This window comes from Choristoneura fumiferana, chromosome 13 (genome assembly GCF_025370935.1).
Source record: "Choristoneura fumiferana chromosome 13, NRCan_CFum_1, whole genome shotgun sequence".
Classification (NCBI taxonomy): Eukaryota; Metazoa; Arthropoda; class Insecta; order Lepidoptera; family Tortricidae; genus Choristoneura; species Choristoneura fumiferana.
In genome coordinates, this window is record NC_133484.1 from 9,190,877 (window position 1) to 9,212,449 (window position 21,573).

The following is a 21,573-nucleotide window of genomic DNA, read 5'->3' on the forward strand; positions in this document are numbered from 1 at the left end:
CTGTAATTTTGCGCAGTGAAACAAGTGAATGCAGAGGTGGCGGTGACACGCTCGACTAAACTCCCTGCAATTATAACTGCAAACTTTTAACAACTTTGCCACTTTTAAGTCTTAAAAATTCTCTTGGATTGTTTCGTGGAGTTCCGGAAATTTTCCTGTCAGAGCCTGAGTGACGGGAGATTAATCATTCTGTCAGCCGAGAAAAGAAACGAAAACGAAAAGTTTCGGAGGTTTCGTTGCCCGGGATGTGCAGTTGATAGGTAAAGTTTAGAACAAGAATTGTAGCGCATAGAATTAAACAGCTAATGATAAAAACAAACTCGTTAAAAATCCTTAATTTGCAATGCGCGTTATGGTTTTACCAAAAATAATTAGCAAAGTTATGTACTTTCCAATTTTTTAAGAACGCATTTTGTTAATTGTTATTAATATCTATTTAAAAAAGGAGGTTCTTGAAAGTTGATATTATTTTGCTATAGGCAGCCGTTGAAGTAACTAGAAGTGTTCCTTAACTTTGAAATACCGTTGTATTACACATTTATTATTATATTGTTGAAGAACATCTCAACAAACAAATGCTTGACTAATACCGTCGAGTAAAGTCATCAATATTCAAGTGTATTACATACTCGTAGCAACGACATATTAGTGGATCTATCTACTACAGATCCGAGCTAGCAGTTGTGTAGGTAGTGTGATCTTATTTTAGTATCCGCCGTTTCGAATCGCATCGCAGTATTGTAAGCAAAAGCAAAGGTTATCGGCTATACATTAGTCACTGGCCGGCGCTCAGGCAAAGAACGCATCACTCGAGTCATTATTTGTGCTATGTGAAATGTATTCGACATGCGTTTTGTGTTAGTGACTATATTCTTATTTTTTACTGTGAGTGCGACTTACGACATGATTATTGGAGATACCGTACATCGGAAGATGGTGTTCCACCAGAGGGTAAAGGATTTCGCAATACCATTCAAGAAGAGGATAAAGACTTTGACTTATACAGACCCTGAGCAAAGGATTATCAAGGTACGTTACAACACTTTGCCGCTAATTTAGAATCTGATGAAGCAACAAATGCAAGTATTCACAACAAATAAAGTATTTTAAGATAGATACTTACTTCAGCTTCGTCTGAAGTCAATTAAAATAACCGGCTAAGTGCTTGTTGGTCTCGCGCAATCAGGCTTCCGTACATATCGGAAAATAAAGTTATTTTTTGTGGATCAAATTGTGGATTTTACTTTTACTTGTATTGAGTAGATAGATTTACTTGTATTGTATATAGGATTCACTTCTTGCAATTTTGCATAATTCTATGTTCCACGGGAACCGGAAACTACCCTAGGTTTTGATACAAGCAGTAATTGAATGAAAATATACTATCAAAAGGTGGAATCTTCTGAGCGCTTGAATTTAATTTCTTATGATTAGTTACAAGAAAAAGCCTAAACAATTTTATATTAATTGCAATTTGATGTCTACACTTGTTCCTTTAAAAAGGTTCTTGATATACAGATAGACAATGAAATGGTAATAGGTATAAAAGTTCCTTTTTTCCGTTTGAGATGCGGTATCTTAAAAATGCCATTCATAATTCCTATTAATGTATTCACACTTATCGTTAGTGCTTAATTATTGTTTAATCGTCTTTGTATTCCCAAGATCTATGCCATTATTTATAACCAATATTTACACTTATGGATTCTCGTTATCATTATTTTGTAGTACAAGTACTAGAAAAATTGTAAAAGTAAATAAATAAATACTTTGAGAATGCCTTTCCTACTGCTACATGTTGAATTTAGAAAAAAAAACAAACAGAATATTCATCAACCAGAAGACATCCACTGTCGCACAAAGACGTCCCCTTTAGAACGTCACCAAACAACAACTTGCGACCTGTCCACCTAGTAGGAGGCTAATATGGAAACTAATACGTGATTGTACGAGTAAATGGCGTCTCTGACCGCAACAGTTAGTCGCACAAAGTTATTTTATTAGTTAACTTACCTACGTAAAGTTGCAGTTGTTGATGCAATTAGATTTAATTAAAGTTTTTGCATCTAAGTAGGTATTTTAAAGAAAACCTTTCCCGGTAATAGCGTATGCAGCTTGTTATTTCCGAGATTCGCAACGGTTTACTTTAACTTAGTTGCAATTAACATTTTCTTGACCATATTTTAACAAATAAAAAACAGAAAACGGAGTTTGTTGACAAGCAAAGCAATTAACATTCTTTATTGCCTATGTGGTCAATGTTAAGAGAAGTTTCCCTGCTGGCTGCGCGACCGCGTTAGGTATTCGTTTTGGATATTGCTGTCTTTATCGCTCGTAACATAAGCGCTCGCAGCCGTCCCCCCATGCTCTCCCATGCCGTCCACAACGACGTCCGTAATTTATATCGAGATAGCTGTAGGCTTTTCAAGATTTGGGCGGTTGAATTTTGGGTTTAGTTGTCCTCATTTCAGTATACGAAAAGTATAGCACAGAAATCAATGATATTTTACAATCAAGATATTCATTATATTTTCTATACCTGTGGTTTTTTCGATTTTAGTAAAAATGCTTTATTAATCTGTAATTCTCGTGCAAAGTTGACATTTTTTTTTTGTCTACTTTTGAGCTCCTATAATTCTGGTATTACACATTTATATGAAAATTTGAAAAACCACAGGCATAGATAATTACGTCTATTCCATACTTACAAAATTTCATCTATTTCTGTTGCCTAGTTTTCAAATGAGACCGGGACTACGTTTGTATGGAGAATGGAACGAAGAGACTTCTCTTAAGCACTATGGGTAATTAGATACCTACATACTACACAAGACAGGACAGACAGATAAACTATCTTACTATCTAAGTCTTTTTTTATGTCAAAAATGTATTTTACTCATTGTACATACGCAGCACACTCGTAAGTAGGTACTATACTTAAGACTGTTTACATTTAAAGAAGCTTAATTATTGTTATTAGTTCCATTACTGACTTGTTTGTTGAACTATGTTGATCTTTTGAAAAAATATCACAATTATACATTACGTAACTAGCTGTTGCTCGCAACTTCGTCTGCGTAGATTCTTTTATCGCTACCCCGCAGGAACAATGCAATTTTCCAAAATAATACTGCCTTTGATACGTCTATTTACAAACCACATTCAAATTATCTCCACAAGTAAGAATTATCTTCACATACTTTCTCGTTTAGATTCATTATTATAATCGTTAATTCGTCAGATTGTTGTGGCGTTCTAAGGGGGCAAGACTTTGTGCAACAGTGGACGTGTTCCGGCGCTGGTTCCGGCTGATGATTATGTATGATAATGTTGATGATACATTTGAAATAAAAATTACCAATAGTGTAGTTCTGTTTGCCATTAGACCTTTTGCAAGCTGGTTTGAGTGGTAGTGAAAGAACAGTTGGTAGCAGTTTATTGATAGTTTCGCAAAATAACGCCCGAGTCGATAAATTTATAACTATTTTTTTTTAATTTCAGGGTATAGCTGCTATAGACAACGACTTTTCACATGCCAGTGCGAACGTCACAGAAGGCGGTGTGGGATGCAGCCACGTCACAGTCAGGATGAAGAGTCAGAGACATCATCCTCTCAATTTCGAAGTTGAAATATATGTATAACATTTACACCTCTTTAGTGGTACCTTGTAAGTTCAAATTGAGATAAATGGGCTTATAGCCCAACATTCACACGGTCACCGTCTGAATCATCATTTTTATCTGTCAAACTATAAAATTAGTTATTATTGTCTACTATTACATAAAAAATACGGCTGCATAAAGGATGGTAGATGCAATTTTCATTGCGTGCGTGTTCGACAATATTGGATTGAAGAGGCCTGGCACGCCCTCTGCTCCGTTTCGTCGCAGGTCGCTGAGCACATCTTTTTTCGACTGAGCCCGAAGAAATGAGATTCAATTATTGACAAAGTAAACAGAGTGCTGAGAAATGAGCCAGAAAATTCAACGTTTAAATTTAATTGACAGGGTAATCTACAAGTTATGTAAATTGTAATAGGTAGTTTTTATAATTATGCTATTTGAAATACAAACACATGTAAGTACCTAATCCTAGATCAAAATTTGTGTAAGTATGTAATTGGTTGATTCAGGCATTACTGTAACAGAGGTCTATATCAACTTTTCTTTACGGCAGTTTTTCTCAACTTTTGATCACACCCAGGTGAACCGCAGAAAAAAAACAAGATTTAAATTCGATGTATACAATTATTCTGTGACGAAAAAATGAATTACCTACCAAAGTTAAAATAGATTTACGAGTATATGAGTATAATAATATCTACTGCCAGCGGATTCGCTCGCATTAAAATAGTTTTTTTGTTTTTTAAGTTAAACTATAATTTCAGAAGATTTGAAGTCCTTCGGACACATGTACCCCTTTCAGGATAGAAATTTCTTATAACATGCTTATATGTCACAAAATTAAATTGTATTTAAATCGGCTAAGGAAATGTATATATATACCGAACTTTACTCTTTGTCATCCCTTGGGATGGGAATAACTGATTCTTTCGGATTAAAAGGTACCCAATTTTCAGGACTTCTAAATGCAAAATTACGTGACAATTATTCAGAAGTGCGTGAAAACGGAACAATCAAACGCCAATCCAATCATGGTCAGGAGGCGCTACAGAGTCAGCCTTTGAAAAATTTTGGGAATCGCTGCCTAAAGATAAAACCTTGAAGGTAATTGATTTGTATGCCTGTTTGGTGATTAAATTTTTAGCAACTTCAATTTGATGGAACTGAGGTTATTTTTTATAAGTTAAGATCGTCAAGTCGCAGTATGTCAACGTCAGGATTTCAAACCGGTACCAAAAATACCGGTATTGAAGGGTTATTTACCAGTTTTTTAACCGGTATAGGTTTTTTTTACATAAATCTGACCGTGATTGACCCCTATCTCACCTTCTGTTAAGTGCAGATAAGGCCAAAGTTTATATCACTGGTTCAGTAACAGCCTTTCACTCTGGCCTTGATTAAAGCATTTTTTTTATTAAAGTAAGTCTCAAATCTAGTTGCAAAAATACCGGTATAATATACCCGTTTGAAGTCCTGATCGGCTTACATAGGTAGTCTAAATATGTGGTCGTGTAATATATATTATGTGTATATAAATAGATAATTAAGCTATCGCTCTCTGTGTTATTGCTTCCAACTTGGTGATATATTGTTATTGCTGGCACTAAGTGTAATTTAGTAAGTCTTAATTTCATCACCGTTTTGTTTACTTTATATGGCACAATGGTTATGCCGCCTGCCAATGCCAGTTTTATTGTTCGAAGGTTGCATTGATTGCAACACGGCGACTTGTGGCTACCGAATAATAAATACACTAAATATTTTTTGTTAGTATCATCAATCCATTACCACCATTTGAATTACTAGTTTTTTAAACCGAATGTATTATTGAATTTGAAACAACTTAACTGGGTTTACATGGGAGAGTCGCTCTTACTTCTATTTTTAATATATATTTTGTAAATCTCTATTTGAAATATTACTTTCACAAAATGTCAGGTGTCCTATCTTTGTAACTTAGTGAATGCAATTTACGTAAACTTTAGGCACAAACGAAGACCCATAAAATTTTAGGTAAACAATATTTAATATTGTCAAAAAAACACTTGTTAGAAATGGAGGAAATAAAATCTCAACATTATTTTAGCTTTTTAGACGAGCGACATTTACTTAGCTGTTTCCCGTATACCTATACCCGTCTAAGTACTTATGATATGTATATAAGATCATGTAGACTATTTTTTGTTTTGTATTGCTTACATTATCGCATTTAGCTCTGTAGTCTTTGTGGAGGTCAATTTAACGTTGTAACTGATACCATACCAAACTGTATATAATTGATATAATATTATTGTACCTAGTACCTACATAATATATAAAGAATGTAGAATATTCTAGAACGTTGTGATAATATGGCTATTCTTGGAAGCAAAGCAAATGGTTCTGTAAACATTTATGTCAAACAGAGAATGACGTTATTCAATAATCGTGTTTAAAAATGTGCACGAGTCTAGACGTAAAAAGAATGGGTAGGTAATTGTAAACTTGTTATTAGTGTAAATACTGTAAGACTGTTTTACGTTGTAGGCATGTTTTTGGTTATGACTTATTGTAAGGTTTATTATGAGATTGGAAAACTTGATAATGTTATGATAATAAAATGATTATTTTTGTAAATAGAACTTTATTTTAGTTTTCTAAACCTTTTTTTAACTGCACCAGCAGAGTTAAGAAATTAGTTACTAACTAGTAGATAACTTTTTGTGGGAAAGACAGTTTCTGAGGAAATTTAACCCGAAACTGTACAGTTTATTATTTAGTTCAGACTAGACATCAATCTGTATTCTAGAGTTTGAATTTGAAAAAAAATAACGTTGTAGGTAATGCAGATTGATATCTCATACTACCTCTTCTTTCTTACTGTCTTGATGTACGCATACATCCAGTTTAGTTGCATAACATTTCAGTAATACTTAATCTTGCACATATACTTACCACTAAGCCTTAACGTTGGTGTGATACCTATTAAATTTTATGTTGACAAATGAAATTAACCTTGAAGAAAAAAAGAGGCATGAAACTTAAGAACTATACCTAGGTATCAAAAAACAAATGAAAGTTGTTCATATCAGGACAAGTTGACGTAAGATTAAATGTGCTCTGTTCCGTTCACACGTGTTTGTGAGGTGCTATTTCACGGCTGTCAGATCCAAGTATTGTTGTTTGTTGAAAGAAAGGAGTAGCAGGTGAATTTATCTGAAAATATTTGTTAGTGATATTTATTTTAAACTAGATTACAGGTAACAGCTAAGGGTAACAGGTAACAGGTACGTATGTACGTACAGGTAACCTTTGTTTTTTTTTCATCTCATCTACTAAACGGGGAACCTTTTTATTTTACAGACTGATTTATTTATCAATTTAATAACAAACTTTAATTGTAGCGTGAATAGGTATAAAATGCGTAATCGCCCAGGTTATTTTCTACGGTTTTGTTAATCCGGAAGCTACTTGTCATTGCATAATTACTTTTATTCTTTTTTACTTGTGTAAAACTTTTATACCTATCGCAGAAAACTCTGAAACGAAACAAATAACGTTTTATTAGTTCAAATAAAACAAAAAGTTTAATTCCATCCTATTGCAAAGGGTCGCGTGTACCATAAATCAATACAACAAAACCTTTGTTAGATTAAAGAAGAACAGAAAATATTTGGACAGAACCGGCAGACTGGGGTTATACGCGGCGAGTGGAACAAAAAGCGAAGTCGCTGTTCATTGCAGGATCTTAACTCTTACCGCAAAGCAATTAATTGCCAACACACGCAATGTATTACAAAAAGTCTTACAGCTACGTCAGTTGAGTGTTATCGTGGCCGGAACGGAAGGCGGAAACAGCTTACGGCGCTGGTTTTTGTGGAAAGGTCCGCAATAAATCAGGAGGCGGTCAGGGGACGATGATATCTACTGGGACTAGATACGATAAACCCTTCCGACACTTTCGACAGGTGACTTATGGTAACAGCAACATTTTGCCGATTTTTTGATTCTAAAATAACTTTATTGTAGGAGGAACTGTGAGACAGTTTTTAAATAATAATAGAATCAAGGCTCGATGTCATTATTTTTGAACCACCATCTCGTACGCAGAGATCAGTAAAGGTCTCTTCAGATTTTCATCATAAATTATGTTCATGGTAAGTATTTGCCTCCTTGTTATTATGCTTCTCTTATAGGTACTTCGCTTAAGGTAAATTAAATAAAGCTTTACTTCTGTCATCTTTGCAATTTATTCAGGAGACACACGACCGAACAAGATGCAAGATGCAAGTATCGTTCTTGCCCACTGACTCGAAACATTTCATGCAGCTGAAATGTTCTAGCAAATTTCGAAGCACCGGTTTTATAACCGCTGTTTAAAACAAATTGATCCAGTGACTTACAGTTTCTATAGATACGTAAGAGTTTTTTTATAAATGGCTTTAGTAAAAAAAAAAACCCTCCTTTATGTCCTCATACGATGTTGCGGTTAGACAGACCATATTACATATAGGCAATCCGTGGATTCCAACTCGTACAACTATTCTTTTACGGTGTGTGTTAAAAAAAACGTGATCTCATAACATTTTTACTGCACCTGGTTTATTTATAACCAAAGCGAAACACATTCACTATTCATAAATTTCCTGGAAAAGTACGTCTACGCTTCCATCATAGAGGCGGAAGTTGCAGGCCCGAGGGATAAACAAAAAGGGTAGGGTTTTTGCGGCCCTCCGTTATTAATGTAATAACTGACACTTTGTTTTATGAGAGTTCCTACTTTGCTAGTTGCTTCGTGCTGGCCAGCGATAAAGTGTTATGCCGAAAAATATTTGTAGAATGTTCAATTTCAAATTAGAACGTTCGAAACAAGAAATTCGCTAGTTTCTCGTCTTCAATTGTTTTTTTAAACCACAGATAGCAAGTTACTCGCCACAGTTTCGATACTCGTGTTTGACAGTGCCAGTAGTAGTCACAGGTAGTCACAGAGAACTTTATGAATTGACAACTGTCAAAGATAATGGAATCACTACGTGCCAATTTTAGCGATTGGAGTGCTTACTCTTTTGTATACAGTTGCGGTTCACTACTTAAGAGTCAAGGATGCTACATTTCAGTCTTACTAAGTGTCGGGTAAGTGAATAATAAATACTTAAAGGCGCAAATTTATGCGACGCGTTATTGATAACATGTCTCGGGACAAAGGCAATATTATATTTTATATCTTGGTAAGATATTACCAAATATTTAATTTTCATTTTGAGTTCCTCATTTTATACTAAATTTTCAGTTTAGTTACGAAATTTCCATACATTTTGTGTAACTCAATGGAATAAATTTTTGGGCATAGTGTGAAATTGGGCTTTCCATAGTCAGAATAAGCAACTTTACAAATTCACCAAAATGCATTGAAATCTGAGAAAAGAAAGATATCGACAAGAAAGTAAAAATTGGCCCAAATACGCTTGTTTTATTCATTGTAATTAAGACATGAGCCGTGGTGGCCTAGTGGTTTGACCTATCGCCTCTCAAGCAGATTGTCGTGGGTTCAAACCCCGGCTCGCACCTCTGAGTTTTTCGAAATTCATGTGCGGAATTACATTTGAAATTTACCACGAGCTTTGCGGTGAAGGAAAACATCGTGAGGAAACCTGCACAAACCTGCGAAGCACTTCAATGGTGTGTGTGAAGTTCCCAATCCGCACTGGGCCCGCGTGGGAACTATGGCCCAAGCCCTCCTGTTCTGAGAGGAGGCCTGTGCCCAGCAGTGGGACGTATATAGGCTGGGATGAAGTACGTTATTTCGGAAGTGGGACGCGACGTGTCATTGAGGAGAATGGGGTACCTATTGCATTTTTTTTCTCCCAGATGGATTTTGAAATGGTTTTGAATTATAATATGGGAATTCATGTACACCTCAAAATCACCATGTAAAAAATATGAAATATATATAGGTTCTTGTATTTTTTAAGCGCGTGGACATATGAAAATGGCTGTCTGAAGAATGACCGAGTTGATACTCATAGAACGAATGATATATACACCAGCATGATATAGATAGATTAAACGTTTATTTGGTACAAACACACACAATCAAGATTACAGAAATAAATAAAAATAAAAGCAGTCCAAACTTAAAAGTACCAGCTCTATTGTTTGCGTGGTATGCAGTAGTGGAAAAAAGACATGGCTCATAGAAGCAAAACACTAATATTACTTACAGCTAAAAATAAATGTACAACAAAAACAGAACAAACAGTGCTAAGCACACTAGATACATTATCAGTCTTGTATATACCTACCACCAACATAAATAAATACATAAAATACATAAATATCACGGGACAATTCACACCAATTGACCTAGTCCCAAAGTAAGCTTAGCAAAGCTTGTGTTCTGGGTACTAAGCAACGGATAAATATAATTATATGGATAGATACATACTTAAATACATATTAAACACCCAAGACCCAAGAACAAACATTCGTATTTTTCATACAAATATCTGCCCCGACACACATGTATTTGTAATCGTATGAGCATGCCCGCATTCAATACAATATATTAAACATAATACGATGCCTGGGTAAGCAGGTATTAGGTACGTTAGCTTTTCCTCCTTAGCAATCTATTTTAAAGGCCAAACAAACGCAAACCTCGCCAGCGGAAAATCTTGCACGTCCGAGACGAGACTTTGCTCCAATCGCAGCTCAAGCTATCGCCTACCTACGTAGCTATTCTTCGATATCGAGAAGGTTTCAAACGTTCAGGAATTTCCAATAATGCACTGGCACAAACTTTACTATACATGCAAGAAGCTCTATCTAAAACAATATTACCCAAGTCGTAGGTTTCAAAATAAGACGCTTTTTTTCTCTTAGTAGCCTAGTAAACCTTGCTGGACTACTTTGATGCTGCTTAAATGTAAATAGAAAGAATATTCAGTTTTCTAAGCATCGGATCTACTATGTACCTAAACTTAGGTAGTGTCTCGTCTCGATGTTCCGCGGAAGTTTAATATTTCTGTTTGGAAAAAGGAAAATCGTGAATAAATTTCCTAATTTTAAATATTCGTTATTATTAAATGTAAGTGTAAATATTAATAAGTATACACATTTCAGTGGGGACCTAATTGAATTAATACAGAAATACGTATCACTTACGATAAATGTCTAAAAATGTCGTGGTAGTCTAGTGGTTTGCCCGAAATGGCCTCTCCAGCAGACGGTTGTGGGTTCCTGCCCCGGCTTCTCTGAGGTTTTCGTAATTAATGTTCGAAATTACATTTCAAATTTACTATGAGTTTCATGGTGCAGGAAAATCTGTGAAGAAATTCAACAATGTGTGTATGTGTGCGTGATGTTACCAATCTCTACTGTTCCCGGGGAACTACGGGTCTACGGCCCAAGTCCTCTCATTCTGATATCAAATCTGTTCCCTCATGCCCTGTAGTGGGAAGTATGTAGGTCAAGATGAGATGAATCTCTCAAACTACAGAATCGAAGCTAAAACTCATTTAGCTAATTATTTTATACATTTGATGCAACGAGTAGCGACATTTAAGTGACGTGCTGATGCGACCTAAACGCATGAATGCTACTTTTTAACCTTTACATGTCCCACATTTCTTGAATGTCATATTTTTCGCCATACACATAAGTTTTTTCAGGATTCCGTACATTGGAAAAATCTAATCTGTGTCCATTCGGTACGTTAATCCTTCACAAATTATTGTATCATCCCAGCCTATGTACGTCCAACTGCTGGGCACAGACCTCTCAGAAAGACTTGGGCCGCAGTTATTGTATAGTACTCGGGTTTTGTGATAACTAAAATGGAACTGGGCTGAGCACGTCTGCCACATGCACCAAAAATGGGTTCAAACAGCTACTTGGTGGGTGTCGGGGAAGACAGAGTTGACGGGACGATTTGGAAGTGCATGCAGAGGACTCGCCTGATATTGCGCCAGACCGGGAGTTTGGAAGTTAAGAATATAATGCATATAACAGACTAAAAAAACTTACTGAAATAAAAATGTACACTAAAAGACCTACCAGTGACGGCATAGCTGACAGCGGTCACAGTTTAGTTCTAGTTGGTTTGTACGCTCGAGTCATATTTCTTGTATAAAATATGACAGACATAACATAATGCTTAACTACTTTAATTAAAGGGTGTAAGTGTTTCAAACCTTATTTCTAGCTTCGCTCTCGTAAACCTGAGCATGTCACAGAAGCAAGCAAGCATGCAAGCAAACATAAAACCTGGTTATACTTATACTGTAATGACTGCTGCCGGTGTTGCTCATGATTATGATGATGATGATTATAGCCTTTGTTTATTTCTGTGTCAAAGGCTATGTGCGTAGCAAGTTTCATCAATATCCTTGATTTCGTATGAAAAAAATAATACTAAGTAATTACAAAACAACAATAATTTTCAAGTTCCTCAGTAGGAATACGCCTGAAGCAAACCAGCGAGAAAGTAGAAGCATTGATTTAGTACAAAAAAAGTTTTGTTTGGAAGAACTATAGATACGCGGAATACTAAACTCGACTCAATCACCCAGAATCAAATCGCTACGTTTGAATGAAGACACTTCGCAAAGGGTTGATTGTGTAGAAAGGGGAGTCATTAACCTATTTCTTTATCCATATTAGCTCAGTCATAGCTTTGTTGGACTGCTATCGAAGTCAATGAACTTTGTGCTGACAATAGAATGTTGTAATGATAATGTCGCTTTGATGTTAATTTAGACAGCTATTTATTTTATAAGCCGTGGTGGCCTAGTGGTTTGACCAATCGCCTCTCAAGCAGAGGGTCGTGGGTTCAACCCCGGCTCGCACCTCTGAGTTTTTCGAAATTCATGTGCGGAATTACATTTGAAATTTACCACGAGCTTTGCGGTGAAGGAAAACATCGTGAGGAAGCCTGCACAAACCTGCGAAGAAATTCAATGGTGCGTGTGAAGTTCCCAATCCGCACTGGGCCCGCGTGGGAACTATGGCCCAAGCCCTCTTGTTCTGAGAGGAGGCCTGTGCCCAGCAGTGGGACGTATATAGGCTGGGATGGATTTATTTTATACATAGAAGACTACTATATTAGACCTACTTACCTTCTCAGAACGAATTAATGTAATTTGTTGCGTGTATCTGTCATTAACAACAAGTAACAAGACATGCATCCACAAATCTCGATATATAAAACCGACAATATTTTACAAGTACCAATTACTCTTGAAAAGATTTTTGATGATATAAGGATTGTATTACTACTGCGTAATTTACTTTGAAGTAATTAGTTATATTTAGCAAAAAACTTCCCATAACAGGATTCCAATGACATCACCGTCACTGCATGTCTCAAAAGCCAACACGTACCCCAAATTAAATTCCAATTTCACCGTACATTTTAATTTAACAGACGTCGTATATCTAAGGGGTTTTGTTAGGTAATTGCGTAAGACTGTTCGGTTGCGCTGCGGGTTTGGGCCATCCATCAATCAGGATCTGTCGGGGAGCGCAGAGGCTAATTTGCCCGTTTGTTTCGCTATTAAGGCTTGCGACGTTGACGTGTATTCTATACCGTATAACACTCTGGGACTTTCACACTCCGAGGAGAGCGCCAAAAATGACATATCAGACAGACTATTCAGTAGTACATGTGTCGTGATTTGATTAATTTAACCTACTTTGCCCTCCTCCTGTTTTTGAGCTTAATTTACGATAAATTTTGCAACATCACACCAGTCTAGATACTTTTAATTCAGATTTAAGTGACGCAAAATGGCTGACGCAAAAGTTCATGTTTCAACTTTGCATGTTATTATACTTGGGGCTGTTTCACCATCCATTGATAAGTGTTAACTGACGGTCAAATGTGATGCCGTCTCCGTCTATTCTAACAAAACAAATAGAGACAGCATCACACCTAACCGCCAGTTAACACTAATCAATGGATGGTGAAACAATAAATATGGTCAAGCCAGTATTTAAAAAAATATTTCAATATTTTAGGAATTTAAGTACTTTACCTTAACTAAACTCAAGTTATCTTTGTTAAAATAAGGTTTCATTCGGTGAAGGTCAATTAGGTGGAAGGTGTACAAAATTTCGCACCCATGCTTATTAGGATCGCGTTAGTTTCAAATATGATTATAAAATATTCTCTTAACGTTTGTTATTTTTTGGATTCTGTACCTTAGAAGGAAACGGAACCTGTATAGCACTTTTCTGTCCGTCTATCTGGCTGTCAGTATGTTTGTCTGTCCCCCGTTCCCCGTTTGTCGATTAAGACTTTTTTCTCAGCAACGTGTGAAAGTATCAATATGAAATAAATATCAAATACTCAGGTCTACTAGCTCTTTAAACTTCATTATAATAAAAAAAAGCTTTCTAGTTGTCCTAAAAGCTTGAAATTTTCTATGAAGGTAGTCTGAAAGTTTTTTTTTTTTATGTCTGTAACCCTATACTATGTACACTGCGTACATTTTCCTCAGGAGAGGGGCTCTGCTAGCACTGGATATTCATATAGACACCTAAGAATTGAACAGAACTCCCCCTTTTGTCTATATTTCAGTTTGTATTTTCAATTTCGGTTTTACGGGATGACCGTAAAAGTAAAAATTTGGATTTGAAATAAAAAATACAAAAAGATTCCAAAAAACCAATCGCTTTTGGCTGTTTTTTTTTACTCGAGTCGAGTACTAGATCTCACTTCAGTCGCTTTTCTAACGCATTACAAATAAATTTTGAGAAAATGCAACCACCAAAAACAATTATCCTAAAACCACCGTCCTTAATAAGTAAAAGGACTCCAAAGCAGCTGAATACGGGATTTGAGGTCGTAAAATAGTTCCACTGGGATCAGGGCACGAGAATATAAAATGGCGGGATTTTCCTTTTAGTACGACACGGCGACGACGCGAAATGTCGTAAAAGCCACGGCTTAGGATTGATTAGAATTTCAGATATCCAGCGTACTTACATTTGCAGAAAAGTAACGCAACTAAATTGAATTTCCTTTTTGTTGTTTGTTTTTGTTTCCGCATTTTAATTGACAGTAGCGGCACGCGTAAATGCATGCAAATATTGTCCTGAATGCGTTTTTGTATTATTTTTAAACGAATTCGCCAAAGTCAAAGTCAAAATATCTTTATTCAATTTAGGTTATAACAAGCACATATGAATGTCAAAAAAAATCTACCACCGGTTCGGAAAAACCTCTGTTGAGAAGAATCCGGCAAGAAAGATTTACATGCACCATGCCAAGTGTTTCATGCACTATCTACACACAAGATAATTTATTCAAAGCTCATTTTTACAAAACTAGCTTAAAATGAATACAAAGTTTCTTGATAGATCCTTAAGCAACTTATTAGCCCGCACTAGGAGATCCTGTATTTCAGGTTGGAAGAGCTAGAATAGAGGTTTAAATACATATTGAATCACCGGTGAAACAAAAACTATCAATTACATACAATACAACATAACTTATATTGTACGTAAATAACTTGTACAGTTTTCAAATGGGTGAGTTTAATATAAACGATGTAAACAAAAACCCGTATAATGTGTGCTTATTCATCTAAAAAACGATAGTGCGAGATCCAAAGCAAAGACCTTCTGTTTACTCGGTGAAAACTATTTTACATCAAAGATAAATGCAGTATCATTTTTAATACTTTATCTTTGACCCATTTAAGTTGCCTTAAAACAGTTATGTTCATGGTTTTAATAATTTGAGCATCCATTGTTATCTAAGTATTTACCTACATAATTTTCGTTCAGTAATCACTTGATATCAGGGCAAACTCACTTTGGATTTTAGACCGTGAAATCTCATTAATTATATCAAACCTGTTAATAGCGTCCGCTTGAGATTATATAATCAATAGTTATGTAACCATTACTTCGTTGTACTACGATCATGCAATACCTATATATAAAACCGAAGTATCTAAATTTTCCGTCATTCAACAAACTTCCTCATCAGCTTAATCTTCCAAATTGGATAATACCTTACGTTTTACGACAACCACAAAAACCACCAATAATATGTATATATATGGAGACCAAACGGTACCTGTGCCAGAAGATATAAGTTTCAGTAAATTCATGTTAGATAGACTACGTGCTGTAAAGGGGAACGAAATTTGTTTAGTAAGTAGACTTTATAATAATAGTAGTTTATAAAATAGCCATGAATAGATCGGACTGGAGAGATTTACTGGACCAGGCTAAGGCCCACCCGCGGCTGTAATGCCTCAGATGATGATGATGAGTTTATATAAAATTAGATAAAAGTGAAAGATATAGCTCGGTTTCTGCAAATTAACATAGCGATTTAACGTGTCCAGTTTGAATGATTGCCATATTAACATTGAAGTAACTGACTAGCTCCTAGTTTTTTTTTGTGCTTTGATTTTGATTGATTTTGTTTTTTTTAAAGGAAAACGGTCAAACGCGTGAGGGATTAACATACAAGGAAGCCACACAGTATGCCGTGAATCTGTCCGTAGCATTATCAAAGCTTGGCGTACGCAGAGGAGATGTGGTTGCAATTGGATCCAAACCCTTTTACATTACGTACCCACGGCTCTGGCAGTTTTGTTTGCAGGAGCGACATATACTGCATATGATGAGTCTTTGGGGACAGGTAAGTCAATTATAATTGTATTACTTTACATTTCTAGTAGACATACTAAGTAGTACGAGTAATTCTCATAAATAATTGATCTCATAATTTAAATTTTCTAAATGCACATTAACAATATTTATTATTTTGGTTTTTTTTTGCTAATTTGACAAATGTTTGTTGCAACTTCTACAGAATAAAACATAACAGAAAAATAATACTGTGCCTAAATATGAATTTGATTGATGACATAAAATACACAAACATCTGCTAATTATTCTGGATTACTTACAAAGCACCCTAAACAATAAATATGACTATGTTTTTTGTATTGCTCAGGTACTATATTGAGGTGTTATAAGTACGTCATCATATTGTTATGCGTAATACAATAACAGTAAAATCCTAATTTGTTTATTTATTTCAGCTGTATTAAAACATCGATTAGAATTGGCAAAGCCGACATATTTGATTTACACTTCATCGTTTTGGAATAAATACAAGGGTTTAATAATGAGCTATGACTGCATTAAAACCTATATTGCAGTAGACGATGTGCCATTTGAAATTTCTTTGGCATCGTTAGTCTCAATGAACGAAGATGTGGATGTGGAAACTTTTGAACCAGTTCCTGTTCAAGTACACAGTGATACTGTACTGATAGCCTATTCAACAGGTACAACTAACATGCCCAAAGGAATCAAAAGATCCCACTTCAACGAACTAAGTAGTGTCGTATTACGTGGGTACGTGAGTCTTTCTCTGAAGTAGAAGTTCGGTTAAAATTATTAGTAATTGATGTCTATGTGAATTTGATACATCATTGTTTGCATTGATACATTATTTGACACATCGTATATTTTCTTTACTGTACCTAACCGCTCGTTAGCCGAAGTTTTTTTATATAATGTATATGTGTGGAACAAATAAGAATTGCATTTATATTTTTCAGTTTTGAAAACATGACATCACTGAAAACTATTTTGATAATTCGTTCGTGGTCAACTCATATCTATACATCTGTGACATTCAAATTTTTATCACTAGGAAGAAAAATAGTTTTCGCCTACAATCTTCCTATTACAACCACATTGCAAATTTTAAGAGACTGTAAGGTGTGTGTGTATGTGTGTGTGTGTGCGTGCGTGCGTGCGTGCGTGCGTGCGTGCGTGCGTGCGTGCGTGCGTGCGAGTGTGTATAAGGTTAGTAGGTGATATTTTGTAATTAAAATCGTGCAACTATGCCTTTTTTACAAAAATAAAATTTCAATATAAAATTATTTAAGATTTTTTCTATTCTTTTAAGTAGTTGACCCTAAAACACGAGCGCTACTAGGTCCAAAACAGATCGGTGAAATATGTATAAAGAGCCCTACAGTAACGCAAGGTTACATAAATCTTAACCTCGCTGATTATACAGATGAAGACAATTTTTTCTTGACTGGAGACTTGGGTTACTACGATGAAGACAAAGATTTCTTTATCTTAGACAGGTTTTCAAACTTTATACTTTGGAACGGTTATAAGGTTGGTGCCATTCTCACAAATTGAATGGATGTGGGTGGATGCAATCATCTTTTCCTTTTTTTGTTTTACTCTTGTAAAACAGATAATTAGAATAATAAAAAAAATTAAAGGTGTCACCAGGAGAACTAGAAAACGTATTGCTACAGCACCCTGCAGTCCTTGATGTTGGAGTAATCGGCAGACCAGCACCAGTGGTTCATGAAGTTCCCATGGCATTCGTAGTAAAGAAACCGGGTAGTAAAGTTTCTGAAGAAGACTTGATTGCATTTGTCGCTTCACAGGTATGCTCTACATTCAACCATTATTTTTAAGTAGATGAGAAGAGAATTCATGGAAATTTGTTTCATTAATTTTTAGGTGTCACCTCAGATGCAATTAAGAGGTGGCGTTGTGTTAATTCGGAAATACCAAGAAGCGAAGGAGGTAAACTTTTGCGCCGTGAGTTGAAGGAACTACTCAATAAAGAAATATTATCTGAATAGAATACCATGCTGTGTTAGTTGTAAATTACTTTTTTACTTCTTTTTACAATTATCTTGTGTATTGTGTCAATATAAAGATCGCATTCTGTTCTTAACAGTTTTTAAACAATGCAACATGTAGCAGTAATTTAAAAAAATAAATTACATTTCACAACGTAAATGTTCATATATTTATTATTCCTATCCCTAATATAGCATTGACATTCCTTTTTAAATTTTGAATCGTGGCGTCAACAAAATCAATGCAATAAAGCGTTATGAATACATACATACTAACTATGTAAGTATATTTATTAATTTAATCAAGCCAAAATGTACCAATAAATATTCACAAATTAATTTACAAAATTTCACAGCTGATGCAGATCGACAATCTCAACAATTTCTCAACTCTTCCTCATCTTGTAAAACAATCACGGAACAATCTTTGGAACTGAACGAGGGTTGGCTAGGGGAAAGTTTCGTAGCAACGCAATATGTCCAGCACATACAAACGACTGCAAATGATACTGAGAATTATAGCGATGTTGAACTGAAAAGTACTACCGAGGGGAACGAGTTTTCGGATAGTATTTGTATGACGGCTACAACTTGTTATATTAAATACTGGCTTTTTGACTTGGTTTGCCAAGAATTCGTTTATCGCTACGATAAACAAATATAACATAATTTATCTAAAATGTTCCGAGATAAAAAGTTCCTTTGCCTTTCTTAAGGTTTCAAGTTAGAGGTTACATACAGACAGATAGAGTTACTTTGGTATTTACAATATTAGTAAGGACTAGTAAGGATGAAGATGAGGATGCCGTAACTAGAACACGTTCAAAATCAGAAAAGATATAAGGGTAAGGCCGCGAATTTTGACCAATATGACATAGAAATACATAAAAAAAATACGTGACGTTACCATAAAACGTAACGCAAATTTTTATAAAGCCTAGATCAAACTGGTAAAAATTCCCATTAGATAACGTATGTATGAAAAAAAAATACATCTCATATAATAAAGTGAAGTTTTTATTTTTACTAGAACTTTCTGACGATACTGATCTTAAATCTGTCCTATATGAGATCTATAGAGCTAAACATGAGAATGTGGAAGTAGAGTACCCTCTAGTTGACGAACATCTTTCCAAAAGTGTATCTTTACATGCCTCTCTAACACTGACAATAAGGTGCACATTTATAAGCATAACGAATTTGGATGTGGTTTTTTTTATTCGACTGGATGGCAAACGATCAAATGAGTAAGAGATCACCACCGCCCATAAAAATCTGCAACACCAGGGGTATTGCAGACGCGTTGCCAACCTAGAGGCCTATGATGGGATACCTCGTGCCAGTAATTTCACCGGCTGTCTTACTCACCACGCCGAAACACAACAGTGCAAGCACTGCTGCTTCACGGCAGGATTAGCGAGGAAGATGGTGGTAGCAATCCGGGCGGACCTTGCACAAGGTCCTACCACCTAGTTGTGAGCATGCTTGTGACTTCGACTGTACAAGCTATTAAATACCTCAAAGAAATGGCCAAAACCCTAAATCACAGGTTTTACCAATTTAGGAGTAGTATCTTAGTTAAGTGGACAATGTAAAAAGATGTTTTTGGAAATAAATTATTATGATTATTAAGTTTAGGTAACAAATGAACTAAGTAGGTAAGTGAATCTCTCCGTTTGTCTCTCACTTTAAATACGCTATGCATGTAGCAGGACGTGAATACAGAACTCGCCACAATTCTCGTGCCGATCCCTGCACCTACAGATTAAAATTTATTTAACTTCAAAATATCCATCTAACTAACTTACTGTGCGTGCAGTCATTGGAAACCTAATAATAAACTGGTGTAAGTTAGAATTTTCTGTGTGAACTTCCCTTTACCACATTTTTTCGTTACGTTATGTACAAAATACGTAGCATTTTGTAAAAATGTAACGTAATCGTAACGAAAGTGTAACGTATTTTATACAAAAAATCGTTTATCATGGTGAATAACACATTTTGAACATAATAACACATGCCACTTACATGGAAAAGATTACCCTATCGTATGAAAAAACACCAGTTAAAATAATCACTACTTACCCTTAAAATCGAACAAGCACTTTCGACGTTTTTTCGAAAAAAAACCTCCGCGTCACTTTTTGATGGCTGTTTGTCAACAAACTGATGAGATTTATTTATCTCATCGATGTTGCCCTATTAGAGTATTAGTTGCCAGTGTACAAAACAAATTTCTACCGAAATTGGCGTTAAAGGTAGCTTAAAAAGCGTCACCTAAGTATTCGTAACGAAAACGTGGTTTTTGGCACGTGAAAAGAAATAAATATAAAACATGAAAATTATTTGATTATCATGATTCCGCAATCGGTAGGACTATCGTTATATTCATAAAATATCGTTTAAACAAAATCATGATCATGAGAAGTTAAATAGCATGAAAATAATAAGGTATTAAGTACTCGTGGTCAAAAAAAATAGTCAATTTTCGTTACGTTTTGGACGGTAATATATTTTTATTATTTTTTAAAAGGGTTTAAATCAATTATCTCATTTGCGACCTTGAGAGTTTATATCGTGTCATATAAAAAAAAATTAAACCTCTAGGTGTTATCAGTTTTTTTTTTTATCAGCCTTCCAAATTAAACGTCCAAATTGGTCAAAATTCAGAATCAGATATAAATGTGGTCTCTAGGAATTGAAGCTGGCTCCTTACACATTCAGGATCGTCCTCATCTTATTCACTTGTAAATTTCCCTAACTTCAGCTTTCAGACTAATTTCCTTCGAAGTGGAATCAAGTTCCACCTTGTACAGTTATTTATTTCAACTTCTACTTACACATAACGATGTACACATTTTTTGGATTATTTGAACATCTTTTTTCACAAACATAAATCATTGTAACGAGCAGTTTCTTTTCCGGAAGCATTTTCGCATTTTTTTTCCTCTTTGGGGCATACAAATGTGTAACACATTAAGAATGAGTTAGGTTTATGAATGTCGTTTTGTTGACAAGCATAAGACAAGCTATTACGTGCTTCTTATGGTGCTTCGAAGGAATTTCCCGCGTATCTATTTTTGATATTAAAAAACGAAACGGTTGTCAGACGACGACTGCAAACTAAAACAGTTTTAATAACATTTGACACTTCGTAATTACGTGAAGGAGAATTCTATTTTGAGACATCTATTCGAGCTGAGGTGAGAACATTGGAAGCTATTAAATATATTTTAATGTTTGTCGACGTCGACCGTAATCCAAGAAAAATAATAAAGGCAAACGTGAGCGTGAAACTGAGGGCTACAAATGTCAGAATCGTTTT

The 21,573-nt window shown here is 35.3% G+C and overlaps 3 protein-coding genes across 5 annotated transcripts; all 3 read left to right on the top strand.

The window, feature by feature from the left end:
- Positions 1 to 485: 485 nt before the first annotated feature.
- LOC141434006 (uncharacterized) lies at positions 486 to 5,792 on the top strand. The gene is made up of 2 exons (XM_074096201.1): positions 486 to 1,029; positions 3,502 to 5,792. Exons 1-2 carry the CDS (start codon positions 847 to 849, stop codon positions 3,640 to 3,642), a joined length of 324 nt encoding a protein of 107 aa, XP_073952302.1. The 5' UTR covers positions 486 to 846; the 3' UTR covers positions 3,643 to 5,792.
- A 2,867-nt stretch (positions 5,793 to 8,659) lies between these two features.
- LOC141434365 (uncharacterized) lies at positions 8,660 to 17,352 on the top strand. 3 transcript variants are annotated; one of them, XM_074096778.1, is made up of 4 exons: positions 8,660 to 8,736; positions 16,055 to 16,261; positions 16,668 to 16,986; positions 17,193 to 17,352. In XM_074096778.1, exons 1-3 carry the CDS (start codon positions 8,707 to 8,709, stop codon positions 16,674 to 16,676), a joined length of 246 nt encoding a protein of 81 aa, XP_073952879.1. In that variant the 5' UTR covers positions 8,660 to 8,706; the 3' UTR covers positions 16,677 to 16,986; positions 17,193 to 17,352. The 3 variants fall into 3 exon arrangements, with proteins under 3 accessions (XP_073952879.1, XP_073952877.1, XP_073952878.1); XM_074096776.1 differs by lacking the exon at positions 8,660 to 8,736 and adding an exon at positions 15,604 to 15,765; XM_074096777.1 differs by lacking the exons at positions 8,660 to 8,736; positions 17,193 to 17,352 and adding an exon at positions 15,604 to 15,765 and having other exon boundaries at positions 16,668 to 17,126.
- LOC141434429 (luciferin 4-monooxygenase-like) lies at positions 16,832 to 18,349 on the top strand. Its single transcript, XM_074096849.1, has 4 exons — positions 16,832 to 16,916; positions 17,546 to 17,766; positions 17,877 to 18,047; positions 18,124 to 18,349. Exons 1-4 carry the CDS (start codon positions 16,832 to 16,834, stop codon positions 18,211 to 18,213), a joined length of 567 nt encoding a protein of 188 aa, XP_073952950.1. The 3' UTR covers positions 18,214 to 18,349.
- The last annotated feature ends 3,224 nt before the right edge of the window (positions 18,350 to 21,573 follow it).